The 24469-nt window shown below is 38.2% G+C and overlaps 1 protein-coding gene across 7 annotated transcripts in view; it reads right to left on the minus strand.

Moving 5' to 3' along the window:
* Nucleotides 1–24469, minus strand: part of LAMA2 (laminin subunit alpha 2) — a 361801-nt gene that overhangs the window by 264733 nt on the left and 72599 nt on the right. For all 7 annotated transcript variants that reach the window (XM_061378283.1, XM_061378279.1, XM_061378277.1 and 4 more), the window contains exon 2: nucleotides 6664–6834. In XM_061378283.1, the coding sequence (XP_061234267.1) occupies nucleotides 6664–6834 (171 nt within the window). The remainder of the gene's footprint in view (nucleotides 1–6663; nucleotides 6835–24469) is intronic.

A 24469-nucleotide genomic window follows, 5' to 3' on the forward strand; every position in this document is an offset into this window, starting at 1 on the left:
AACCCACAAAATTAATTTTTATTTTAATCTTGGGACACAATCATGCTTATTACTGAAATACTAATCTAATGTTAGTTGTTTAATTTTGGTTAAGATCACAAGAAGGTGATTTACAGTATCTCATTGCAGTTGGAGGTTCTCCTGATTGTACAAAAAAAGTAGGCATCTAAATCAAGTGAACACTTCCTGGAGCCTTAAGTTTCAAATACTGTAGTCATTAAATGCTGCAACAGAAATAACAAATCAGGAATCTGAGATACGGTGTGCAAGGAAAGCAGAGATAAAGTAATTCTGGTACTTGTATTTCTAAGACATTCCTAAGGACATGGAAATAATTCAGGAACTAATTCAGAAATCACTACAGAGGAAATGATTCAGAAATCATTACAGACTATATTTCTCAACTGGAAAATTGTCTGACTCACATGCATATAAAGGAGGTTGCACTGGTTAAAATCCATACCTAAGTCCAAGATCCACTTTTCATGTCTATATTTACTTTGCTGCAGTGTCCCAGATTAGTTCCAAATAATCAGGATAAGAATTTATTTAGATAATTGAATTCTTCCTAGATTTTAAGACCTCCTAAATTATTGAAATTTGCTTACACAGTAGTTGAATGTTATTTAGATGAAGAAAATTGCACTCAACATTTCCAGGTTACTTTTCATGGTTAATTTGTGTTTCTCTTCTGTATAATATGAAGAATAACATAACCTCAATTTTAAAAGGTACAAGGATCTATATTTTGAAGTCCCTTGTTGCCTAGAGGAAATCTGTACATTATGGGGAAATAAACCAAAGGAAATTCAAATACCGTAGATTTCTTCTATGCAAGTTCTTTCTGCAAGAACATAACAAAATAGGAAAAATCCAACCCTTCTCCTTAAGGAAGGCTTTCTAAACTGACAGAGTTTCTTGATATAAAACTGGAATAACCTTCATTGCTAGATAGTCCTAGAACTGCAAATAGTTAATTTATGAACTGATTAATTTACTTGCTATTTTAATTGTTACTTAAATCCACCAGCCAGATTGAGAGCCTTTGTGTCTCTGGGCTTTTTTTCTACATTAACCACCTGTGGAGGACAGGATTCCTAGCTCATTAAGGAAAGCCAGAATGTCTGAACATATTTAAAGATACAATTAAAGTTCTTTGTGGGACTGAGGGAAGGCATAAGCCCTCAAAAATGAAAATGCAAAAAAATCATTTAAATATTGGATTATTCAGTGACATTAGTGGGCACCATCACTGCTACAAGTGATGTTATTAGTAGCTTTATTTTTATAAAATATAAAGGAAAACACACCCATGTTTTAAGTGTTATCAGTTCCCACAGCTCTGGTCATTTTTCACAAACCTTGACTTTGAATGGGTGCTAGCAAAAATCACCTGTAAATCAAACTCAGAGCTCCTCAGTGATTGTGACAGAAGCTGTCTAATTGGAAATTTTTATGTAAATCTCTTCAGGTGAAATTGATATAAAGGTAAATCATGAGAAGGAGGGTTGGGAAATGAATAAAGAAATAATTGTAATCACCATTATGGAAGCTTAATCATAATTAATTTGAAAACACTAATTAATTTCTGGCATGTTTTGCCTATTTAAAATGGAAGGGAAAAATAGTTCAATATTTGTGAAAAAGAACTGGACTGCAAATGCAGTTAAGGACCAATCTCCCTGATGGGTGGCAACAGGGAAACCTTACAGAGTGAGTCCATCAAACTGTGCTCTTTAGTTTGGGCTCACATGTGATTAACCAGAGAATTTGTGTTCATTTTCTACTACAGTAATTAAGGGGATGCACTCCAGACTTGCACATTCCAGGGGGATCATTTAAAGTCTGGTTATATTACATGGTTCTCCTATTAACGAGCCATCCCTGTTTAAATAAGGGACTTCCTTCTGCCAAATGAACATTTAAAAACCTTAAAATGAGATGTGATTGGCAACAAAAGACCAGACATTATGAAGCTGGGCAGATTCAAGTTTTTAAGAGGGTTGGACTGAGGGAAAACACAGATATAAATCATTCAGATAAGTTTTATACAGATAGATACAAACATATGTATGTCTGTGTATATACACATACATTAGTATAGAGTATCTGATGTCACAGGCAGGACATGGGAACAAAGCAATCCAGTTCTTGCTTGAGTTTGTAGTTTGAATTAAACAAATTTGATATAGAAAAAAGATTGTATGTCGTACATGCATCTCTAAATGCCTATCTATAAATAAGGGAAACAATCTATTGTAGAGTGTTTCTGCCAGAGTTGTCCCCAAAACTGAGCAAAAATCTTCTCTGAGTGGGACACACTACTACAGTATAACATATTTTAATGCTTACATTTCTACAAAGTTTCATCACCTTTTCTTAGAAGATGGCATTTACTACAATTAAAGACAAGGCTGAAACTTGGAAAACTATCTTGGGGAAAAAAATTGGTTGAAATTGTGTTCAGACAAATGAAGTAGTCTATACTGATGCAGTTATAATTAGATTCACAAATACAACTTTGGGAGGAAATGGATAGGTAACCATTTATGAGGAAAGCATCTGGGGATTATAAAAGACTACTAGCTGTATAACTCTCAGTAGTGTCACATCAGTAACAATGGAAAATACTGAAGAAAAGCATGTAAGCAGGAATATACTCTGTCCATTCTGTTCATCCATACCTGGATCTCTATGATGTCCTGGTAAGAGCCCAGGTGAATTTTAATAAAGATGAAAACGCTTAGACAGAATTCAGAAAACTGCAATTTGCAGAGTTAAGAGTTACAGAAAATGCAGCCTATTAGAGGAATGAATGGGCTTGCAGCCCAGAAAGCCAGCTGTATCCTGGACTGCTTCAAAAGGAGCATTTCCAGCAGGTCGAGGGAGGTGATTCTCCCCCTCTACTCCACTCTCATGAGACCCCACCTGCAGCACTGAGTTCAGCTCTGGAGTCCTCACCATAGGAAAGTCATGGATGTGTTGGAACAATTTCATAGGAAGGCCACAAAGGTGATTAGAGGGCTGGAGCACCTCTCCTGTAAAGACAAGCTGAAAGAGTTGGGTTTGTTCAGCCTGGAGAGGAGAAAGGCTCAGGGGAGACCTGTCCTGGTTTCAGCTGTAACAGTTATTTTTTCTCCTTCCTAGTAGCTAGTGCAGTGCTGTGTTTTCCGACTTTAGTCTGAGAACAGCGCTGCTAACACACAGATATTTTAGTTGCTGCTAAGTAGCACTTACCCTGATCAAGGACTTTTCAGTCTCATGCTCTGCCAGCAAGAAGGGGCACAAGAAGCTGGGTGGGATCAGAGACAGGACACCTGACCCAAACTAGCCAAAGGGGTATTCCATACCACAGCACATCATGCCCAGTACATAAACTGGGGGGAGTTACCCAGAAGGCCCAGATCACTGCTCAGATCAGGTTGGGTATCAGTCGGTGGGTTGTGAGCAATTGTATTGTGCACCACCTCTGTTTACTGGGATTTTTCCTTTCCCCTTCTAGTTTTATATTCTCTCTCCTTGTTATTTCCGTTATCATTATTATGATTGGTGGTAGTAGTAGTAATTTTGTATGGTACCTTAGTTATTGGACTGCTCTTATCTCAACCCGTGGGACTTACATTCTTTCGATTCTCCTCCCCATCCCTCTGAATGGGGAAAAGTGGGCAGGGAAGAAGGTAGGGGGCAAGCAAATGGCTGCGTGGTTCTGAGTTATCGGCTGGTCTTAAACCACGACAGGACGGACCTTAGAGAAGCTTCCAGTACCTAAATGGAACCTACAAGAAAGCTGAGAGGGACTTTTTACAAGGACATGAGGTAATGGCTTTAAACTGAAAGAGGATAAATTTAGGTTAGACACTACGAAGAAATTCTTTACTATGTGGGTGGTGAGGCACTGGCACAGGTTGCCCTGAGAAGCTGTGGCTGCCCTATCCCTGGCAGTGTTCAAGGCCAGGTTGGATGGGTGTTGGAGCAACCTGGTCTACTGGAAGGTGTCCCTGCCCATGACAGGAGGGTTGGAACTAGGTGATCTTTAAGGTCCTTTACAACAAAACCATTCAGTGATTCTATGAAAAAAGATAGTTTAGTGTAGAAACTAGATAGAGTAATACCATCAATCCTCAATTAAGTAGAACACTTTTCTAAAGAAAACGGGAATAATCTATTCATTGCATTGACTGAAGTTAAGAAAAAGGTTATATGAATTTTTGCAGGAAGATGTAGATTAGCTACTATAAAAAGACTTCGTAATAAGTAAAATAACCCTAGGAAGAGTGGCCCTGGAATTAAGTCTAGAACTGGCATATAGATTTAGGTTTTTTTCCTCCTTCTTTTCACCACATGCTTAAATGTGCTTTATCAAGAAGTGTAAATATATCTGAGGTAGGTTTTATAGGGAAACAACTGGAAAAAAAAGAAAAATTGTCACCATGGTTCTGTGGCTCTGCTTCTTTCAACATTTTATCTATTCCATTAAAAGCTGTCTTAAGTCTCTACATCCTCTACCATCTGCCAACATACTCACAAAAATATAACAGTGTTAATGCTGTTCATGTCTTTCACTGCAAGGTCACATGAAATTAAACTCATAATACTTGACTAAGAAATTTTCTCAATTCTAGTCTTCCCAGCTATAATAGCTAGAAGCTATTTATCATCTCTGAAGCAGATGATAAAACATTTATACTTGAAAACTGGTTTTGCTACTGGGTAGTATGGGAAAATCACTGTTGGGAGGGAAATTTAGAGAAAACTGGGGTTCAACAGAAGTTGCAGAAACCTTTTTAGGGTAAAATACAGTTGCCACTTTCACTTGGTATACTCCACCATGGTTCCCCAGGCAACACAACCGGCTACCCTAGAATATCAACCACGGCCAGGCTCTGTTGTACTCCCTGCAGGATTGGGAATTTGATGGTACCATACAGCTGATAAGCCTCATAGCAGCTGCCAAATGGGAAATATAAGAGAAGATGTCTATTGCTGAGCAAACAGCTGTGGCGAAACCACTTTCCTTGGGTGATCCATGCTATTATAATCTCATTATAATACTAACCATAAACTCCATCCCAAAGCCACCCGCCTCCAACTACCCCTCACTGAGCATGCGCTATCAACTGTATCTTTAGATGAGAAGCGAGAGAATTTTACACCAATCAATAAAAGAATGTATGACTACAGTCACTCAAGCTCCGTCTGAGAGTAAAGAAAAGTATAAAAGTGAATGAGAGGAGGTGAGAAACGGGAAAGACTCCATTGTAACTTTTGCAATCAGGCTGAACCTGTCTTCTCCCCCACAGAGACGCCTACTGGGTAAGAACTTCACCTTATGCACACTAAATAACTAATGCTAGCTATTATATAGCGATTATAGTTTGGTTGTGTATCACTTCAAGCTTGTTTTTGCAGACAGTCCCTATCACCAGCAACCATGAACCTTAGTTTGTTACAGTTTTATATTAATAGAGTGTTATTCCGTAAACTGTTAGTGCTCGCCCTTCGTGGGCACTAGCAGTTGCTAGCAGCAGGTAACATGTTCAAACAAACTGAGAAGACCCAGTGAAGGGGGGTATTTTGATGAACCATTCCCTGACCAAGTCAGTTGAATTGCATTCTGATCAAACATGACTGTTCAGTGGGGTCCCTATAACAGGATGCTGACAGACTGGTCAGACACAAGGGTATCGGCTTTCCTGGGGCACTGATGGACAGATCAAATACTAGGGGTCAAGAAAATCTCCCCCCCTTTCATGTGACATTAAATTGGCATAGTTGGCAGGATCGTCATGGATAAATTGCTGCAAAAATGTAAATGTGCCACTTCGCAGGCTGGGAAGTCATGGGCTCAACAGGTCTGGAAAGACTAAGAGAAAGTGGCTGAATGTATTAAGCAGTGCCAGGGTGAACAGAAAGTTAAAGGAGGAAAAGGTAAAGGGTTAGAAGCCTGTTTAACTTGTGCACAGAAAGAAGCTAGAGATGCCCCTGCTTCCAAACAGATTCTGGTGAAGAATATGCTGCTTTGCAATCGGAGAATGAGGTGTTAAAGTCATCATTAGCCTTTGAGAAGGAGGCAGGAGGAAAACTTGTGACTTAGAATAATACCTGTCTTAAAGACAGGTAGTCTTTAAGAAAGCAGTATTAGGAAAGATCAATTTTAATTTGAAAACCTAAGCAATTAAACTAAGCAGTGTTCCATTATCTTCTCTTCTTTTTGCTGGCTCAGTGAAACTGAATTAACATCAAAAGAAGAAAAATATTCCAGAACACAATAAAACAAAAGTGGAGCTGGCCCTAAACTGGAATTTCAGATGTTGCTTATGCTTGGCAAAATACTCAAATTCCACATGTAGGTACGCAGGTAAAAATCATCTGGTTTTTCTTCATGGCTGGTATGTATCAAATGAAGTCAACAACAGCTGTAGATACTTAATTTTCCTAAGTTTGAATTTAAGTGCTCCACTTTGAATTAGAAAGTCCAGTTTGAGGGGCATACATAACAAATGCAGATTTTAAACTACCAATGGAAGCGATGGATAACCTAGTTTAAAGAGACAGCAATTTCATAGTAATCAGGCTCATGACCTACAGTTTGTTTTTGCTGAGTATGAACAACCTTTGGAACAAAATCTTTTTAAAGGAACAAAATTTAAATGGCACACTTACGATGTGGAACCCTGCTCCTTTGATCACAAATCCGGCACTGAGGGTGCCTTGCAGGCTGTCCAGGTACATGTTCAACAAGTTTACAGTACATTTCACGACCCTTTTCTCCACAAGTAGCATTGGTTGTGATGAGAGCATTAGTAGCCAGATTCAGCACTGCAGGAAACAACCCTACAAAAAAAATAAAATAAAATCACAAACAAGACAAAAGCAAGGTGAATTTAGCAAGACAATCATAAATTAACATAATACCTGTTATGTCCTTAAAGCAAAAAGCTTAGTTTTCAATAACTATGGAATTAATGAAGCACAGAAAAGCACCAACAACTTTGGTTTTGAATCCAGAATTCAGACATCAGAATAAAGCTGTTATGGTTTCCTCAACATTCCCTTCTAAAATTCAGTTTGGTACATTCTGGTTACATCTTGAACAAAAGCAGGGTGTCAAAGGACGAGTTAAAGGATGGAAATATACAAAACATCATAAAATATACTTTTTTCATAATAAAACCTTGTGTTTCTACCCAACTGGGCAATGAAACATTGTATGTCCTGGGTTCAGCACTAGCAATCATTTCTCTCCTTAGTAGCCAGTGCAGTGCTGTGTTTTTGACTTTCAGCCTGAGAACACCGCTGGTAACACCGATGTTTTTAGTTGCGATCAGTAATGTTTATTCTGACCAAGGACTTTCTGAGTCTCATGCTCTGCCAAGGAGTAGGGGAAGCTGAGAGGAAGCAGAGACAGGACACCTGACCCAAACTAACCAAAGGTGTATTCCATACCACAGCACGTCATGCCCAGTATATAAACTGGGGGCAGTTACCTGGAAGGGCTAGATCACTGCTCAGGTCAGGCTGGGTATTGGTCGGTGGGTAGTGAGCAGTTGTATTCTCTCCCCTTGTTATTTCCCTTATCATTATTATTATTGGTGGTAGCAGTAGTGGTTTTGTGTTATACCTTAGTTACTGGACTGTTCTTATCTCAATCCATGGGAGTTACATTCTTTTGATTCTTCTCCCCAGCACTCCAGGTGCAGCGGGAGGAAAAAAGGCAGGGAGAGAGTGAGCGGCTGTGTGGTTCTGAGTTACCAGCTGGGCTTAAACCACAACAGCAAAATACCTTTGAAAACTCTTAATTACTCTTATTTTCCACTTACATCTCTATGGGAAAGCTTTTCCTTCACAGAGTGCATCACTTGTATTACACTATATTACTATTCTGCTTAGGACCTCATGGTCACCCTTGTCATCAGAGGAAATGAGTAATTCAAGAAGCAACATGAACATCTGCTACGTGTAGTACCCCTGTTCTCAAAAGAGGATAATATTTTATTTTTTTTTTAACGGTGTTACTGTAATTTTTTTCAAATGCACATGCTGAGTGATGCATTATAATTCTCATTCAGCATGGCACTTAAGCACATTTCTGAGTGCACGGCTGAACAGAGTTCTATGTAGCAGTAAGTTATAAAGATTATAAACCCTATGAAGAGCAATCATTAAGGTGGGTTACTCTCCTTCCCACTAAATATTGATCAAAACCTTTGAGCTGTGACAAAATTGATCCATGGAAACAACCTGATGTGATGTGTCTGAATGTATACATTAACCCCTCATGTTAAATCAATCCATTTTCTCTCTTCAAAAGTGTAGTTTGACATGGCTGCAGGTTAAACTAAAACAACATAAAAATCTGAGGTATGTTTTGGTGTCATCTCAAATTTATTTGATGACAATTTCCACTGGCCCAAAATCCACTCTTCTGCAATTCATTCAGCTTCTAACACTATTGTACTATTACAACTTTAAAATAAGGCTAAATCAAAACTGAATTTGAAATTATTGTATACCAATAAAGCTTCCCTTCATAATGACATTCCTTTTCATCCTCCATAGATGGACAGCTCTATTCAACCACCTTCTTTCAGTCCTTTAACTCCAGTGTTCTGCTTGTCTCTGCAATTAACCTGTATATCATTTAACTGCCAAGCTTAGCTGGTCATGGTACAGCTGTCCTCTGACATTGTGAGTTAGTGACCCTCACGCTCACTTTAAAACCATGTTAAACACACTGCCTCAGCAAGGGAACCAATTCATTACTCTCCTGTCGAATATGTACTGTCAATAGTTGAGATTTTATTGATCATTTTGCTTGCTTCTTCTGTGTAGATTATAGCTCATTTTCATCACATTTTAAAATGTATACAGTTGTTCTTGTATTTTTATTCAGTGCATTCAGTGATATTTGCTGCCTTCTGCAGTGGGTGCCCATGGTAAAAATCTGTGTAAGCATTAGCAGAACAGATGAACTAATAGCTGTGGAACTTCTTCCTATGTTGACTTACAGCTTCATTATTCTCTTTTTACACTGTACAAAGTTAATAGTGTAAAAGCCAGTAATCATTTAGTCTTAACAGAGAGTGTGGCATTTGGTTTGGCATTAAGTATTTTATTCCCTCAAAAGTGAACCTCATAAAAAGGACAGAATTATCCTATATGTAAGGAACTGCGGTACATGGCATCAGGAAAAAAGGTCCTTCAAAAGACAGTGGAACAGCTGAAAAGAGCAGCAAAAAAGCCTACAGATTTGCACAGCTACAAACTTATTACATGTTAAATGTCAGTGCACAAATTATACCAGTGTTCTAAGTTTTAACTTGAATTTTAAATGTAAGAGACATAAGTAAATTAAGAGTACCTAAGGAACTCATCAATTAGAACATAATTTCACCTTCAGATAACCTCTAATACAGTTTAGGGCAAAACTATGAAAACAGCCTTGCCCATAATCAGTTTTTTGTTTTGTTTGGGACTATGAAAACAGCCTTGCCCATAATCAGTACAAACACAGGCACCAAAAGAAGTATTGGGTGTTTCACAGGAGAGACCAGAGCCTCAGAGAGAAGTACATCACACTGCATTCCCCACAGGCTCATGGGATTGGTCTGACAGGCAGAGACCAAAAGATACATAAAGTGCTCCTGCACTGCATTCTGTACTTCATGGTTGGTACTGATGAATTCCCCATCCCTGGAATTTTCACAAGTTAAAAAATAACAATTAATTGCTACGTATTTGAACTTTTTCTTTAATGTTTATTATTAACATTCTTTATATGTTCTTTAATATTCATTAAATGAATAATGTTTGTCTGCAAAGAGGAGGGGGTGGGGCTCAATAGTCTTTATGGGTCACTTCCTATTTGAGATACCCCATGGTTCTATGATACTGCCTTTTACAAACCAAAATAAGGCTCTGCTTTTAAAGAATATTTGATGTGCAAGCCCATTGTAATGGAGGAAGCAATACTATTCATGTTGCTTCCTAGTAATTAATATATACAATACTTTCACAACATAGGTACGAGATTCTAGCAATACAGAAGATGAAACCACTGTCTCAAATCCTTTAGTTAGGCCTTTTGAATATGAAATAGAAATGTGAATATTCACGATGCTAGCCTACACTGTTTACCCTTTCTGAGATTCACAATCTATACAATTATAAATCCCCAGGAAAAGCACAAGAACGCTCAAGACACTACAGTTCATTTTTTAGAGAATTTTGCCTTATTTTTCATTATGATAATCATACAGATTTTAAAATTGGTGTACCAGTTTTGTGCTCTTAAAATTAAATTTCTCACTAAATGATAAAGTTTATTTGGTTATTAATCATACCTTGAATTCTACAGGCATCCTCCTATCAAATACTTCCAAAACCATGTTCTGCTATAATTACAGAAAGTTCTTCTTTCTTTATTGCCAAATACCTTTAGTAATCATTTGCTCCAGCACAATGACTAGGTAAAATACCTCTGAGTCAGAAATACATTATCTCTGTTCAAGTGCAAGCAGAGAAATTTTACTCCCTTCAATTGTCAGCTGTATCAATCTTTTCCCTCCTTTGTGTCACTAGCAAAAAACAGATTAGCTTTCATTTCTACCTGTAAAAAAACACCAACATTCTACTAACTGCATGGAGGAAACAGGTAGAAAAGACTGACTTGTAATTAGGTGGTGGTTTTAGCAGCTTAGGTTCAATTTCTGGTTTTCAACAGACTTTGTTGCATGAAGAGAAAAACACAGCCTCAGATTCTCATCTTTGAAAAGGGCATGGTCATCTTGCCACTTTCCAATTTGTTTTTTAAGCATGGAACATATTCTGCGGAGCTTTTAGAGCATAGAAGCCTGATAAAGATGTTTAGTTTTGTCAGGAGATTAAACTATGAAGGAAAGTAACACAGAAACTACTCAAATTCTTTAAAGCAGTTTACCATATAAGGGTAACCAAGCAAGCTGCTCAACTCACTACAGAATTAGTGATGATAAGTGTAGTACATATTGTCAACAAAAACAGTCTTAAAAAAAAACCCTGGTAAAATGAAAAGCAGCATATCAGCAGGAATAGCTGACTTTTGCCTACAAACTCTCATGTACTCAAGTTTACACTGTACTAATCAACTAGGATGTGCTAACTTCTTTATTAGGTTTTTAAACAGTTCCTGGATCAAAGCAGGTCTGAATATCTACCTTGAAGACAAAAATAGTGGATGCTTGGGATCAGTGTTTTTTTTATGAAGGCCTCCCAAGTCATGCCTTATAAATTCTAGTAGATGGTGGCAAGCATATACGTCTGATTGACTGAGTTCAACATATTTATATTAAGAAATTTTGACAAGATTCTGCAAAGGCCATTAAAGAAACTCAGCTATAATGCCACATGAGGGAATGACCTTTCATGAAATAACAATATAAAAAAAAAGGAAAAAAGGAAAACAGAGACTAATACTGAAAAATCAGTGCAATCTTTGCTGAATCCTGTTTTGTTCAACAGTTACATATGTAACCTAGAAAACAGTATAAAAAGCATGGTGACAGTTTATTGCTTATAGAAATTACTTAGGATAATCAAAATAAGGACAGATTGCAAAGAGTGGTAGAAAAATTTCACTGTATGGTGCAACTAGGCAGTAAAATGGCAGATGAAATCAAGGAACAGAGCTAATACAAAGGGGGAAAATATGACCACCCCTGAGAGAGTTATTATGGATATTTCAATGAAAATATTAGCACAAGGTATAAAACCAAAATGTCATGACATTAATGCATAAATCCATCTCTAATGACAACTCAAATACTGTATGATATTCCTTATCTCTCATCTCCAAATGACATGCTAGATCTGAAAAAGATAAAAAAAAAGTGTGATAACATCACAGGTGTGGATCAGCTTCTGAATGTGGACATTAATAAGCTATGATTCTTCTACTGGGAAAATAACTGATGGGGAGATGTATAAAATGACATAACTGTATATAAAATCACAAATAAGTTTAGTAAGAGAATGTTTGGAAATGAACACAGTAAGTTTAGCTTCCCTTCTCCCACAAGTTAGGGGTGCTGAGTCAACTTATCATACAGAAATTTTCTGGACTGACTGGTTATAAATGGAACTGCCTTTCATTATGATAGAAATTAAATTCTAGAATTCATGAACAAATTCTATAATAAAATGGTTTTATTCCAGAAGAAGGAACAGATTAAAAGTCAATCAGATTAATACATAGAACAGGGATTCATCTGGGGCTGTTAAACATGAAGGGCTTGGTGTTCAGCTGTCAGTTCCGAATAAACCTAAATCACTGGCTGTTGCAGTGCTTTATCTAGAGAGGCATCACTGTACTTTTTCTCTCACATTTTTATTCAATACTGGCTCTAATACATACCTGTAGTTTTTTTTGATGAAGGCTGGTAACATATACAGCCCAACATCAAGGTCCACCCAAAAATGAAACACAACTAACCTTAATTTTGTGTGATGTTGCTAATATTTTTGACAATATTGGGTTTTTTTCACCAGCCATTATCCTCTGCACCAATTCCCATCAATACTTTGCATCCATAGAAGTCACAAGTAGCCAAAATTAACGGCTACTTATTCCACAAGTCATCAGAACAGTGGTGACTTCCTTGCAGTTTTCTGCAAAGCAGTATTACCTGATTAATTTTCTTATGCTTTCCTAATGTAATTACATAAAGGAAAATAACAGCCCAGCTTCACATGTGCTTTTTAATGTACTTTATAGATTTCCTCACCAACCTGCAGCTTACATAAGCTCGATGAGTATCAGTGGAATAAAATCCACCAGTCTAATGCCTGGCACCCTGCCCTATTTTGTCATGCCCTATTACCTCCTTTCCTGCCAAACTGACAGATTTTCCACATGCTTTATTGCAACAGTTGAGATCAGCAGAAGCACATGAACTACACATGTAGCAGGTACATGACGTTTTCATAAAGCCTGCCAGCTGTTGAATTCAATCTCATTCTCACTCTCCTCCCAAATAGCGTTACTTGATTGACCTTCAGAGCATACTGCAAGATCTAGTTGATTTCCCTAGCTGAGAGAGGATGGAGAGATTCTAGTGGGAAATCAAAGATATTAACTATATCTCCAGCTGCCGAATGGTGATTACAGGTTCATTATGAAGTGGGCATAGTCACTGGGGTAACCTACTTGTAAACTATGTCAAGGATTAGCTATAGCAAAGGAGGGGTACTGAAAATAGACAAGAATGCAAACAAAATAATTATCTTGTGCATTAGTCTTTCTATCATTTACCAGTTCTGATACATTTTCTTTCCTTCCCTTCATATAACTCATGGAGAATTGCAAATACTGTTTTAAAGACATCAGCATCCTACATTTACAGAGTAAATGGCGAGAGGTATCTCACTAGAAGGATGCTATAGTATTACAACAGAAGCAGGAATCACAAGCAAAGAATCAAAACCAAAATTACAACCTCTGTTAGGCTTACTGCTACTGCACAGAGGAAGCAGCAGCCATCCTGAGAAATAAAAAATCACCAATTAGTAATGAAAGATGGAAGACAGCAGCAGAGATCTTTGCATGGAGATGAAGGAAGAAACCCTCTGAGTGGAGGAGAATGGGAAACAAGAAAACTGGCAGGAGAAAGACCACTGCAAAGATACTGACAGAAAGCTCTGCAAACTTTCTTCTTGAAAGACAATGGCCAGCACATGACATTTTGCTTTTACTATCAATGTGATTACACAGTAATCAGATCAGCGCCCCATTTTACTGAGGGTAAAATTCATATAAATAATTGCAGTCCCTGCATACATAATCAAAATGTTTACTAAAAAAAAAAAAATGCCGTTTTTAATAGTATTTTTAAAATACTTCCAAGATAGAAGACAAAATTTGGTTTACCAACTCTGGGATTTCTTTGAGTCTTATTAAAGCATTAGAACTGAGAAAATGTTTTTTCCATCAAAGAAAGCTCTGTTAAGACCTGCATATTTCTCTTTTATTTTCTAAACAGACCAATATTTGACACTGTGTATTTCCTTCAATCGCCTCAGAATATCCCTAGTCTCTTCAAAGAAGCAAATAAAACAGCCTGCTTAAATATGTCTAACTTTTCAAGCCAGTCTTCCTAGTCTATAAAGTACTTTGAAATGTTCGTGCAGTCAAGCAGAGCTGTTTGCCACTGAATTTGTACTAAAAAGACAAAAGAGAATATGTCAATTGCAAATGTTCTAAGAAGTGTCATTGGAAAAAGAGACTTGTCTGCTGCAGCGCGGAGCTATGCTAAGCTGTGGGAACACAGTGGGGAGAAAAAACTGGGACAAAACAAAACAAAATGTTGCAGCACAGAATAGCTTCCAGCTGTGCACAACAGGGAATAACTTAATGCAATCTAACCACAATGTAGATGAAGAGTTTTATACAACTAGAAAATAAGCCAAATTTGAAGAAATAACTGTCCAGACACAAGAGAGCTCACAAACTGAAAAAAAAAATGGACACTAAGCCCACTCATCCAGAGGAAAACAAAATCAGAAAACAAATTCAGTACTCGTTTCTGACAGTTGCCCTAAACTGCTGTGCATTATAGTACTGTTCAGTAGTCATCCTTCTTTTTTCTTTCAAAGTAAGTGGAAATGTATTTTGCAATGTGTGGTGGTAGAAGTAGCTTGCTTTTACTTTCAGGCCATTTTTTCTCTTCATACTAAGTAACATTACGTACATCCTCCTGCATATTTTACTTCAACACAAAAGACACAGTATAAACCCCTAACCTGAAGAAGCTCGATAGCAAAGCTAACTATAGTCCTTACAATGTAAGACACGTATGAAAAATGTTCTATTGTTTAGCAATAGTACCTTGCTTCTCCGCAGCTTGCAGCATTCAAAATCTTTAAGGATGTTGCTGATTTTAGCAGAAAAACACAATCAGTTTTTCAGATTTGGAGACCGAATGAAAAGAATTACTATTGGCTTACTCCAGTACTATATTGTATAAAATGTATAAATATTCTCCTAACTTTGCAACGAATTTCCTTTTTGCTAGAGCTGTCACAAAAGGTTGTTTTGCAAAGCAGAACAGGAAAAAAATACAGGTCAAGATGAAATCCTGTCTCCCTGACATCCATGGCAGAACTCCCACTGAATCAAAAATCCAAAGCAAAAAGATTCTCCAAGGTATTTATATGCTCAGTCAGAGTCAGGCATCCACTGATTTTCAAACACATGACTGTATTCTGGCACAAATTTAAAGTGCAAATTCCTACTTGTACAAATACTTTACATATAGAAAGAGTGCCCTACGCATGAAGAAGTAAGCAGCACTGCACACTTCAGTTATTTCCTTGCACTTATTAGCCACATGACCTTCATTAAATCTTTGCAATGCATTAGTATGGTACTGGTCAGCCAAGCAGGCCTAACAAGAAAAAGTAAACGGACCTCTGGGACACAACACTCATCTACTTCAAACAGGAATTTTCTCAAATCATGTATGTTCTGTCAGATAGCACACCAATTTACAACTTTCTCAAATTGCATGATTTTGCTAAAAGCTTTTTTTTCTTTTTGGTTCAGTTTCCATATTTGAACACCAGTATCTCCATACTCAGAAGACACTGTAGGTTTGGCTCCCCCATCTCATGCACTTCTCCCAGTTGCAAAGAGGAGAGAGCAAGCTGTATGACTTGTCTCTCACAGTTACATCCCACTGAAGGGGGGGGGGGAATAATAATAAAAAAAAGGATTATGACACTGAATAAAAATGGAAAAATCATACAAATCAGAATTTGTTAAAGGCAGAAAGATAGAATAGAGCCTTGTAAAACTAGAGCTGCCAGATTCAATTTACAGCTGACTTCAGTCTTAACAAAACTGTTGTTTTACGCAAAAAAAAAAAAACCCAAAACAATGAAAACTGAAACCAAAAAACAAAACCAACCCTGCTATACATTGTCTTGGACACTAAAGAATATGAAGCATACTATCTTTGCAATAATTTCAAAATGAATGTCCACTGAAACCACACTGCAGAGTCAGAATTAGTTACTGTGCCCTTGAGTTTCCAATACTGTCAAACAGAAAGACTGAGATGTTTACTGTGTTCTTTTACAAGAGGCAACAAAAGACATGTTACGGAGACTAATAAAAGTTGTCCTATTCAGCATCATCTACACTGACAAAAATTCAAAACTGAGTTTGACATGAAACCAAAGAGCAAATGGAAAAACTGTTCTTACCATATGTAAGAGATTCTATGCACTTACTTTTACCCTGAGGATTCAGATGAAAATAACTTAAAAGTATGTTTCTCTCAGCTGACGAGCTTGGATAAACATTAAGATCAGTTCTCATTCTTTGAACTGATCTATTTATTGCTATTCAGCTGTAATGTTTTACAAAATGCTTTACATACTTATAAGGATTCTAACATATTCTGGTAAAATGTGAGACCACTGATTAGCAATTTCTATGCAGAGTCCTTAACATCATTTTCAGAGAATTAAAGAATCACTGAGGCTGGAAGGGACCTCTTACCTAGCCCAAGCCCCTGCTCAAGTAGGGTCACTAAAGCAGGTTACCCAGGACTGCGCAGCTGAATTTTCAGTATCTCTAATGATGCAGCCTCTTCTGGGCAACATATTCTATTGTTTGACCATCCTCACAATAAACCAAGTTTTCTTATGTTTAATTGGGATTTCCTGCATAGCAATTTGTGCCCATTACCTCTTGTCCTGTCACTGGACGCCAATATGGCTGTATCTTCTAATACCACCCCTGACACTCACATATCTATACACATTGATAAGATCTCCCTGGAACTTAAGTGCAAGCAGCCCCTGCCCTCACAGCCTCTACTTGGACAGATGCTCCAAGCTCTTAATCATCTTCCAAACCATTGTGTGGACTTGCTCCAACATGTCCACATATCTCTTACTGAGGAGATCAGAACAGCACACAGCTTTCCAGGTATGCTCTCATCAGTGCTGAACATAAGGAATGCTCACCTCCCTCAAACCTTATAGTGACACTCTAACTAATGCAGATCATTTGCTCGATTTGCCATGATGCTGGCTTTGCTTAACTTGTTGTTCACCAGGACACCCATATCCTCCTCTGCAAAGCTGCTTTCCAGCTATCTATCTTGCCCCAGTCTGTACTAGTGCATGGGGCTGTTCCTTCCCAGGTGCAGGATTTGCACTTCCCTTTGTTGAACTTCATGAGGTTCTTATTAGTCCATTTTCCCCCCCTACCAAGGTCCCTCTGGATGGCAGCCCAAACCTCTGGCATACTAGCCACTCTGTCCAATTCTGTATTGCCTGCAGACTTGCTGAGGGTGCACTCTGCCCCAGTCATGCAGGTCATTTACAAAGATGTTAATACAGTATTTGCCCCAGTATTGACCACTGGGGTATTTCAGAATGACCTGCCTCCAGGTGAACTTTGTGCCAGTGATCAGAATCATCGGGGCCTGTCCATTCAGTTTTAACCTGCTTTGCTGTCCACTTATCTAACCTATATTTCACCACCTTTTCTACGAGGATGTAATGGAGACATCAACAAAAGCCTTAATAGTGCCAAGATAAATAACATCCACTTTTCTTGCCTCATTCAGCAAGCCAGCCACCTCACTGTAGAAGGCTATCAGGTTGTCTAAGTACAATTTCCCCTCCGTAAATCCATGCTGGTCTTAAACCCATAAGTTTAGCTACATGTATCATTTACATTTAATATTTTACATGTATGTGTTACTTAAACCCAAACTTCAAACACCCTACTAAAATGAGAACTCAGTTGCTCTCCTCAGATAACACTGGAAGGCCCTACATCTTTGATCTGTTCAATTTCAATGTATGTAAAGCACAATTAGCAAGATCAAGGCCTTCACTGATTACACTACTGAAGGCAGAATGCAAAACATATTTTTCACAACCCAAACAGCTCCCAACTTTCTATAGAGTAGAACAGTTTATTTCATTTCCACATAATCAGTTCTGAGGTACAAATTAGCTGAATAACTGATAAATATTGAAAGGAAAAAAAAAAGCTTAATAAACTGCAAAATAAAATCTACATCTATTTCTGAAAAAATAGATTGGTGTTTTCTATGCACCGAGTCAAGAAACTCTTCCATTACATGTAAGATCATGAAAGAATATATTGAACATTCTGAGATTTTTTTACTTTACCTTTTTGTTCTGATACTTTGAAATAGTTTTGTTACATACATTTGTTCACAACAGGCTTTGCTACAAAAGGGCTACTAAATACATGTAAGTGTTGTGTATTTATGTCTTTGCAAATCATATATATATTCAAATACACAAATACAATAAACAATGCATCTGTATCCGTAGCTGTCCTGGGTTCAGCAGTAGCAGTCATTTTTCTCCTTCTTAGTAGCTGGTGCAGTGCTGTGGTTTTGACTTTCAGCCTGGGAACAGCACTGATAACACCAATGTTTTTAGTTGTTGCTCAGTAATGTTTACTCTGACCAAGGAGGGGAAGCTGAAAAGAAGCAGGGACAGGACACCTGACCCAAACTAACCAAAGGGGTATTCCATACCACAGCACGTCATGTCCAGTATATAAACTGGGGGCAGTTACCCAGAAGGGCTAGATCACTGCTTGGGTCAGGCTGTGTTTCCATCAGTGGTTGGTGAGCGGTTTTATTCCCTTCCCTTGTTATTTCCCTTATCATTATTATCATTGGTGGCAGCAGCAGTGGTTTGTGTTATACCTTAGTTACTGAACTGCTCTTATCTCAACCCGTGGGAGTTACATTCTTTCAATTCTCCTCCCAATTCCTCAGGGAGTCTGGGGAGGAGGGGGAGGGAGTGAGTAAGCAGCTGGGAGGTTCTTGGTTACTGGCTGGGCTCAAACCACAACAGTAGTCATGGTAGTATGAGTGTCTAAAACTCTTCCTGTTTCATGAAGAGAATAGAGTATGTGCAAGACTTAAGTATCTTTTTAAAATATACCTTGTGAGAAAGAATATTCAAATAATAATTAATAATATTTATTATCCCCATGAGAAAACCAGCCCAATTATTTCCCTCCCTTACACATATTTTGTCCCCTAACTTGAACTGTGACTGAATGGGAACATCAGATGAGATCTGAGCAGATGGCTGTCAGCAAACCAGTGACAACATACCATGATTTAGAGTTAGAGACAAAATGTGCAACCTGGTATACAGTTTCTACTTGTAACTGCCAAAAGTATCTGGCTTAGACTGTAAGCCAGTTTAAACATACCCGCACATATTTACTTTATCATTCATGAAAATTAAATTATATCTGTATCTCCTAATACTTTTCTGGTAAATCTATGGCTATCTGCATTAGTGGAAACCCTCCTTTTCTTCTTTATAAAACAGAACTCAGATGTCACAGATGTCATATCTGTACATCTCATTAAAATCAGTCAGAACTGCATACAGATGAATCCCTGCATGTTGCTTTAAAAATGCATGGGATGACACATCAAGGAAAGGAATCTTTCAGGTCTTCCAATAGGGTTTTAATGAGCTTCAGTGGTACTACTGTCACTAGTATGACATTTATCTGCATGATTAAAGGTTTAACAATGAAATTTAGCTGGAGAACAAACAGTTTGTTTTTCAGGAATCTGAAGCAAAGATACATCTCTTGGGTTTTCCTTTGGCTGGCCTCACACCTGTGTGTAGAAACAGCTTTTTATGCAGTTTTTTCTCATTAACAGAAGTTCCTTTTAGTCGTTCTAGGTGACAGACTGCTCAGTTTGCAGAGACCTTGATTTCTATACTTTTTAATGCTACATGAACTGTCCACGGAAGCACACAGTTCCGCATTACACAATGTTAGTAGTATTGACAAGACATAGCTGACTGGCATCCATACAAAACATATACTGAAATGTAAGATCTTTGTAGACTTATCAAGTTGATAACATTTATGGGCATACCTCTAAGTACTATGATTATTTGCTGTAATATTTAAAACCCATTCTAAAAATTTAGTGTTCTCTGAATCATTTACTGGTCTGGGAAAGAGGAAGGAAAAGAGGGGGAAAGAAAATCAGAGCTAGATGGGCTAGAAAAGTGACAGGTTTAACTGCTTATAACTGTATAAATCCACACACAACAGAGCTGGCTGATAAAGGCACTTATTAACGCTTTCCAGGTAACACTGATACACTTGATTATCCATTCCATGGAGTCTAGTTACTAAAAGACAGAATTGAAGAGAACGATTTCTTGATCAGTGAAAAATTAGAAGAGAGGAACTTAGAATAGGTACTGAGACCTAAAACAGGCAGCAAACATAATTTTGCAGATAGGCAGCAATGAAATGCAGCACTCCTTTTATGCGTAACTTGGAGGTCTTTGACACATGAGATGGGGCAGGAGGAGCTCCTTTTAAGGATAAAGAGAACTAGGGAATAGACACAGCCTTTGTCAAGAGAGAAAAGATAAAAGCAGGAAGTCCTGTCAAGGAAGAAAAGAGACCCTTTTATAAGAGAAAAGTATAAAAGCACACTAAGCACGTTTAGAGTTTTGGTGAACACTAAATGCAGAGGAAGGGTGATGAAGAGAACACCAGTCTCAGTGGCCCTTCTGCTTTTGAAACCCATAACTACTGATGTGGGGAAGCAGGAAGGCAAGGAGAGAATGACCCAACGATGTGGGTGGGTGACATGCGGAGATGCACTGCAACCCTCAAATCAGGGCACAGGGTAAGAAAGGCAACAGATGAAGTGGTAGATGTAGAGCACAGAGGGATCTCAGGGGCTGAAAATGTAATAGCAATAAGCACATTTAACAATAAGAGACAAAAAGTTGGCTAATAAAACCCTGAAGAAACAAGTCAGAGACTGTTTCCAAAGTGAGAAAAGATGAAAGACAAGTTTTACACAATAAATTTGGGTGGGTACACATAATAAGCTTTAGTTACTAAGAATACAAATACTGGAATCTTCTCCTTACACCCTGCGGGAGGGGAAGCAGGGAAAGTCTCCTGTGAATGACAACAAAAGCCATCAATCCAACATAAAAAATAATAAAAAAAATGTGGAAGGTAGACCTAGTATAATTTCTATACGAATAGTGGGATAGACTGAGAATTTTCTTCAGGGTAATTTTCTGTGGAAAAGGCTTCCAACTGTGCAATGGCCATTGTAGAATCAGCAACAAACAAAAAGCCTGAAGCCACATCTCCCCATTTGAAAGTTTTCATTTTAAAATTTTGTTTGCATAAACCAAGAAAGAAACATCTGTCCTTCTCTAGTTATTCCTCTTCCTCAAAATTAACACTTTGAAAGTAAAGTGCAGAGCTCTATCTACAAACACATCTCAACTTTAAACTCCCATGCCTAATTCTAACTCTAAGAGAACTTCTTTGTCATTGCTAGCATAAATGACCAGACTGATATTCCTGAAAGGGTAGGCATTAGTGACAAATCCCTTTCTCTTTCTAGGATAACCTAATAGTACAAATACTGCCTTTGGAACCTTCGTGCAATCTAACACTAAAAATAATTATTAATTAATCTTTGCTTTCTTTGAGATGCTACACAAAGAAGTTTAAGGAAGATTCTGCAAAAAATATAAAATTCATTCCCTCTGAAAGATTCATGTTTGAATTTTTTTTAATATGGGACCTTTTTCACAAAGATATGACTATTAGAAGGTGTTGTTGAAGGGAAGAATTAATACTGTGAGTATATACTTAACTTCGATCTACACTTAGAGTTTCCCATGCTTGTATTAAACTGGAAACCTGTTAAAAGTAGCCTGTGTCTTAACTTTGTCTGTAAACTTCAAACACTGATCCTTAAATCTGCCTAGTGATTTTCCCATGTAACTATGACTACTTTAGGGCTGCAGCCAACTCCACTCAGCATTAACTAGCACAGAATACAGCTTGTTTTCTACTCGATACATAACAGCAGTTAATTTGGCATCTTTGCAGTGCATTCAGGTGTTCCTAGACCAGGACGAAGTGAACACTTGAAAAGCCACTTGAAATTTACTTCAGATCACAGGCAGCCATGGGTATGCCAGCAGGAACTTTTGGGACTTTGTATCACACTAAGGACCAGTGCCATATTTGCTACCCTATAAAACTTACAGCCCTGTCCAAAAGTGTCCTTATTTATGAGGTTTTATCCATTTGCTGAAAATAAAGCTCATATGCCAGGCAATTATTAAATTCGTAAGACAGTGAAGATCGGTTAAATATCCTGTAACAGGAAATTTTCCTTCATTAGAAACAGAGAAGCTATCCAGATATTGGAAAGATATCTTCAATTAATTCTTCATATTACAAAAGAACCCCTTGGGTCATCTTCAGCTAACTACTCAACTCAGATTAGAACTTCTCAAAAATATTCCTCACTGATTTCTGCTCACCTGCATGCCCACGTGTCAAATATTCAATACTTTAGTAAGATAGTGCACACGGGTTGGTAGGCAGGTTTTATGTGCTAGTAGTTTCTCCCTGTAAAATGATATTGCTGGTCTTTATCTTTTCTAAAATAATGTTCAATATTACTTTCTATGCAGCTGAGATCACAGAAATAAATTCTGCTACAGACAGCAGGGGTACAATTTTCTGTTTATTTTTGTGGGGTGCTAATATTTGATCCATCTTGCTCCAAGGGTTGACTAAAACATGTAATATATTAATATTTCATCATCTTAGAGTTTTCTGTTCTTTTAGTCTGTTTTAACACTTCTTCGCTATTTTAATTGGATTCTACTATTTTTATCACACAAATGATCTCAAGCAAGAGGAAGAGTGAGAGCAAGCAGTCTTTTACTGTGCCACATGGGAGCATAATCTCTATATACAGACTAGACCTGAGTTCTGCTCTTATCTGAAGGAAACCTAACAGAGTAATCTGTAGGATAAATAGTGTAGCTCCCGCAGAGTAACAAAACTCTTGACAGTCCTACAAGGACCTGAAACTCTCATTTCAGGGTATCTGGTATTAGAAAGACAATGCTAAAAGCACAGTTCCATCTTCTCAGGCATCCCTGTAAGCTTTTGTTTAGAACACTTAAATGTTTAGCATTATTCTTCTTCTCATTCTCCTCTTATTTCCTGTAGCCAGTTTTGCATTCAAGCGTCAAAGTCAACCGCTTCCTGTGATGCTGTACAAACATAAGTTCACTTGTCCAAGCACAAGGTGATCACATGCCATTATACCAGTATATTGATTCTGCTTTTTTAGGGTGGGGGAAGGGAGCACTAAATATCCATAAATACATTTGATTTTAATTGCAAGAGAAGTAATGTACATCATAATTGTTCCATTATTTGTCCTCATTTTCAAAACACTGTATGCAACTGCCCTTTCCTGGATCATGTACTCAGCACCACCCTCAAACCTGCACAGCTTGTGGTTTTGTGAATGCTTCCATCTTTGTATGGCACAGGAAGGATTCAAAAGACAAGCGCCTGTTGGATGCACTCCCTCCTGAATAGAGGCAGTATTATTGTGTCACTGGCATTATCAACTTTAAGGAGAGATCCGGGTACTGCAGGCAGCAAGAAGGTATATTAAAGATGGACTGGTTCATGCAAAAACTGCTGTCATGGAGGTTAGAGGTATGTGCTGCTCATGTGTCTGACTTACTTATTTCCCAGTCTCCTGAGCTCACTACACTAAAGTCAAACCTATGGTAGGGGAGAGGGACCTGGGGGTCCTGGTGGACGACAGGGTGACCATGAGCCGACACTGTGCCCTTGTGGCCAAGAAGGCCAATGGTATCCTGGGGTGTATTAGAAGGGGGGTGGTTAGTAGGTCGAGAGAGGTCTCCTTCCCCTCTACTCTGCCCTGGTGAGACCTCATCTGGAATATTGTGTCCAGTTCTGGGCCCTCAGTTTAAAAAGGACAGGGACCTGCTGGAGAGAGTCAGCGCAGGGCAACTAAGATGATTAAGGGAGTGGAGCATCTCCCTTATGAGGAAAGACTGAGGGAGCTGGGTCTCTACAGTTTGGAGAAGAGGAGATTGAGGGGTGACCTTATTAGTGTATATAAATATATAAAGGGGGAGTGTCACGAGGATGGAGCCAGGCTCTTCTCAGTGGCAAACAATGAAAGGACAAGGGGTAATGGATACAAATTGGAGCACAAGAGGTTCCACTTAAACCTGAGAAGAAACTTCTTCTCAGTGAGGCGACGGAACACTGGAACAGGCTGCCCAGGGAGGTTGTGGAATCTCCTTCTTTGGAGACGTTCAAGACCCGCCTGGACACGTTCCTGTGTAGCCTTACCTAGGTGTTCCTGCTCCGGCAGGGGGATTGGACTAGATGATCTTTTGAGGTCCCTTCCAATCTCTAACCTACTGTGATACTGTAGCTCCCAGGTGACAAAATCTGCAATCAAAGAACAAAATCAAAGAACAAAACAAAACCAACCAATCAAAACCAAAAAATTATAAAAAAAAAAGTCTTCAAACAGGTCTTTGCTGCTTAAGGCAA

Source organism: Neopsephotus bourkii, unplaced genomic scaffold (assembly GCF_033783945.1).
Source record: "Neopsephotus bourkii isolate Nb327-2 ecotype Australia unplaced genomic scaffold, CSIRO-AGI_Nbou_v1 NB_1765, whole genome shotgun sequence".
Taxonomy (NCBI): domain Eukaryota; kingdom Metazoa; phylum Chordata; class Aves; order Psittaciformes; family Psittacidae; genus Neopsephotus; species Neopsephotus bourkii.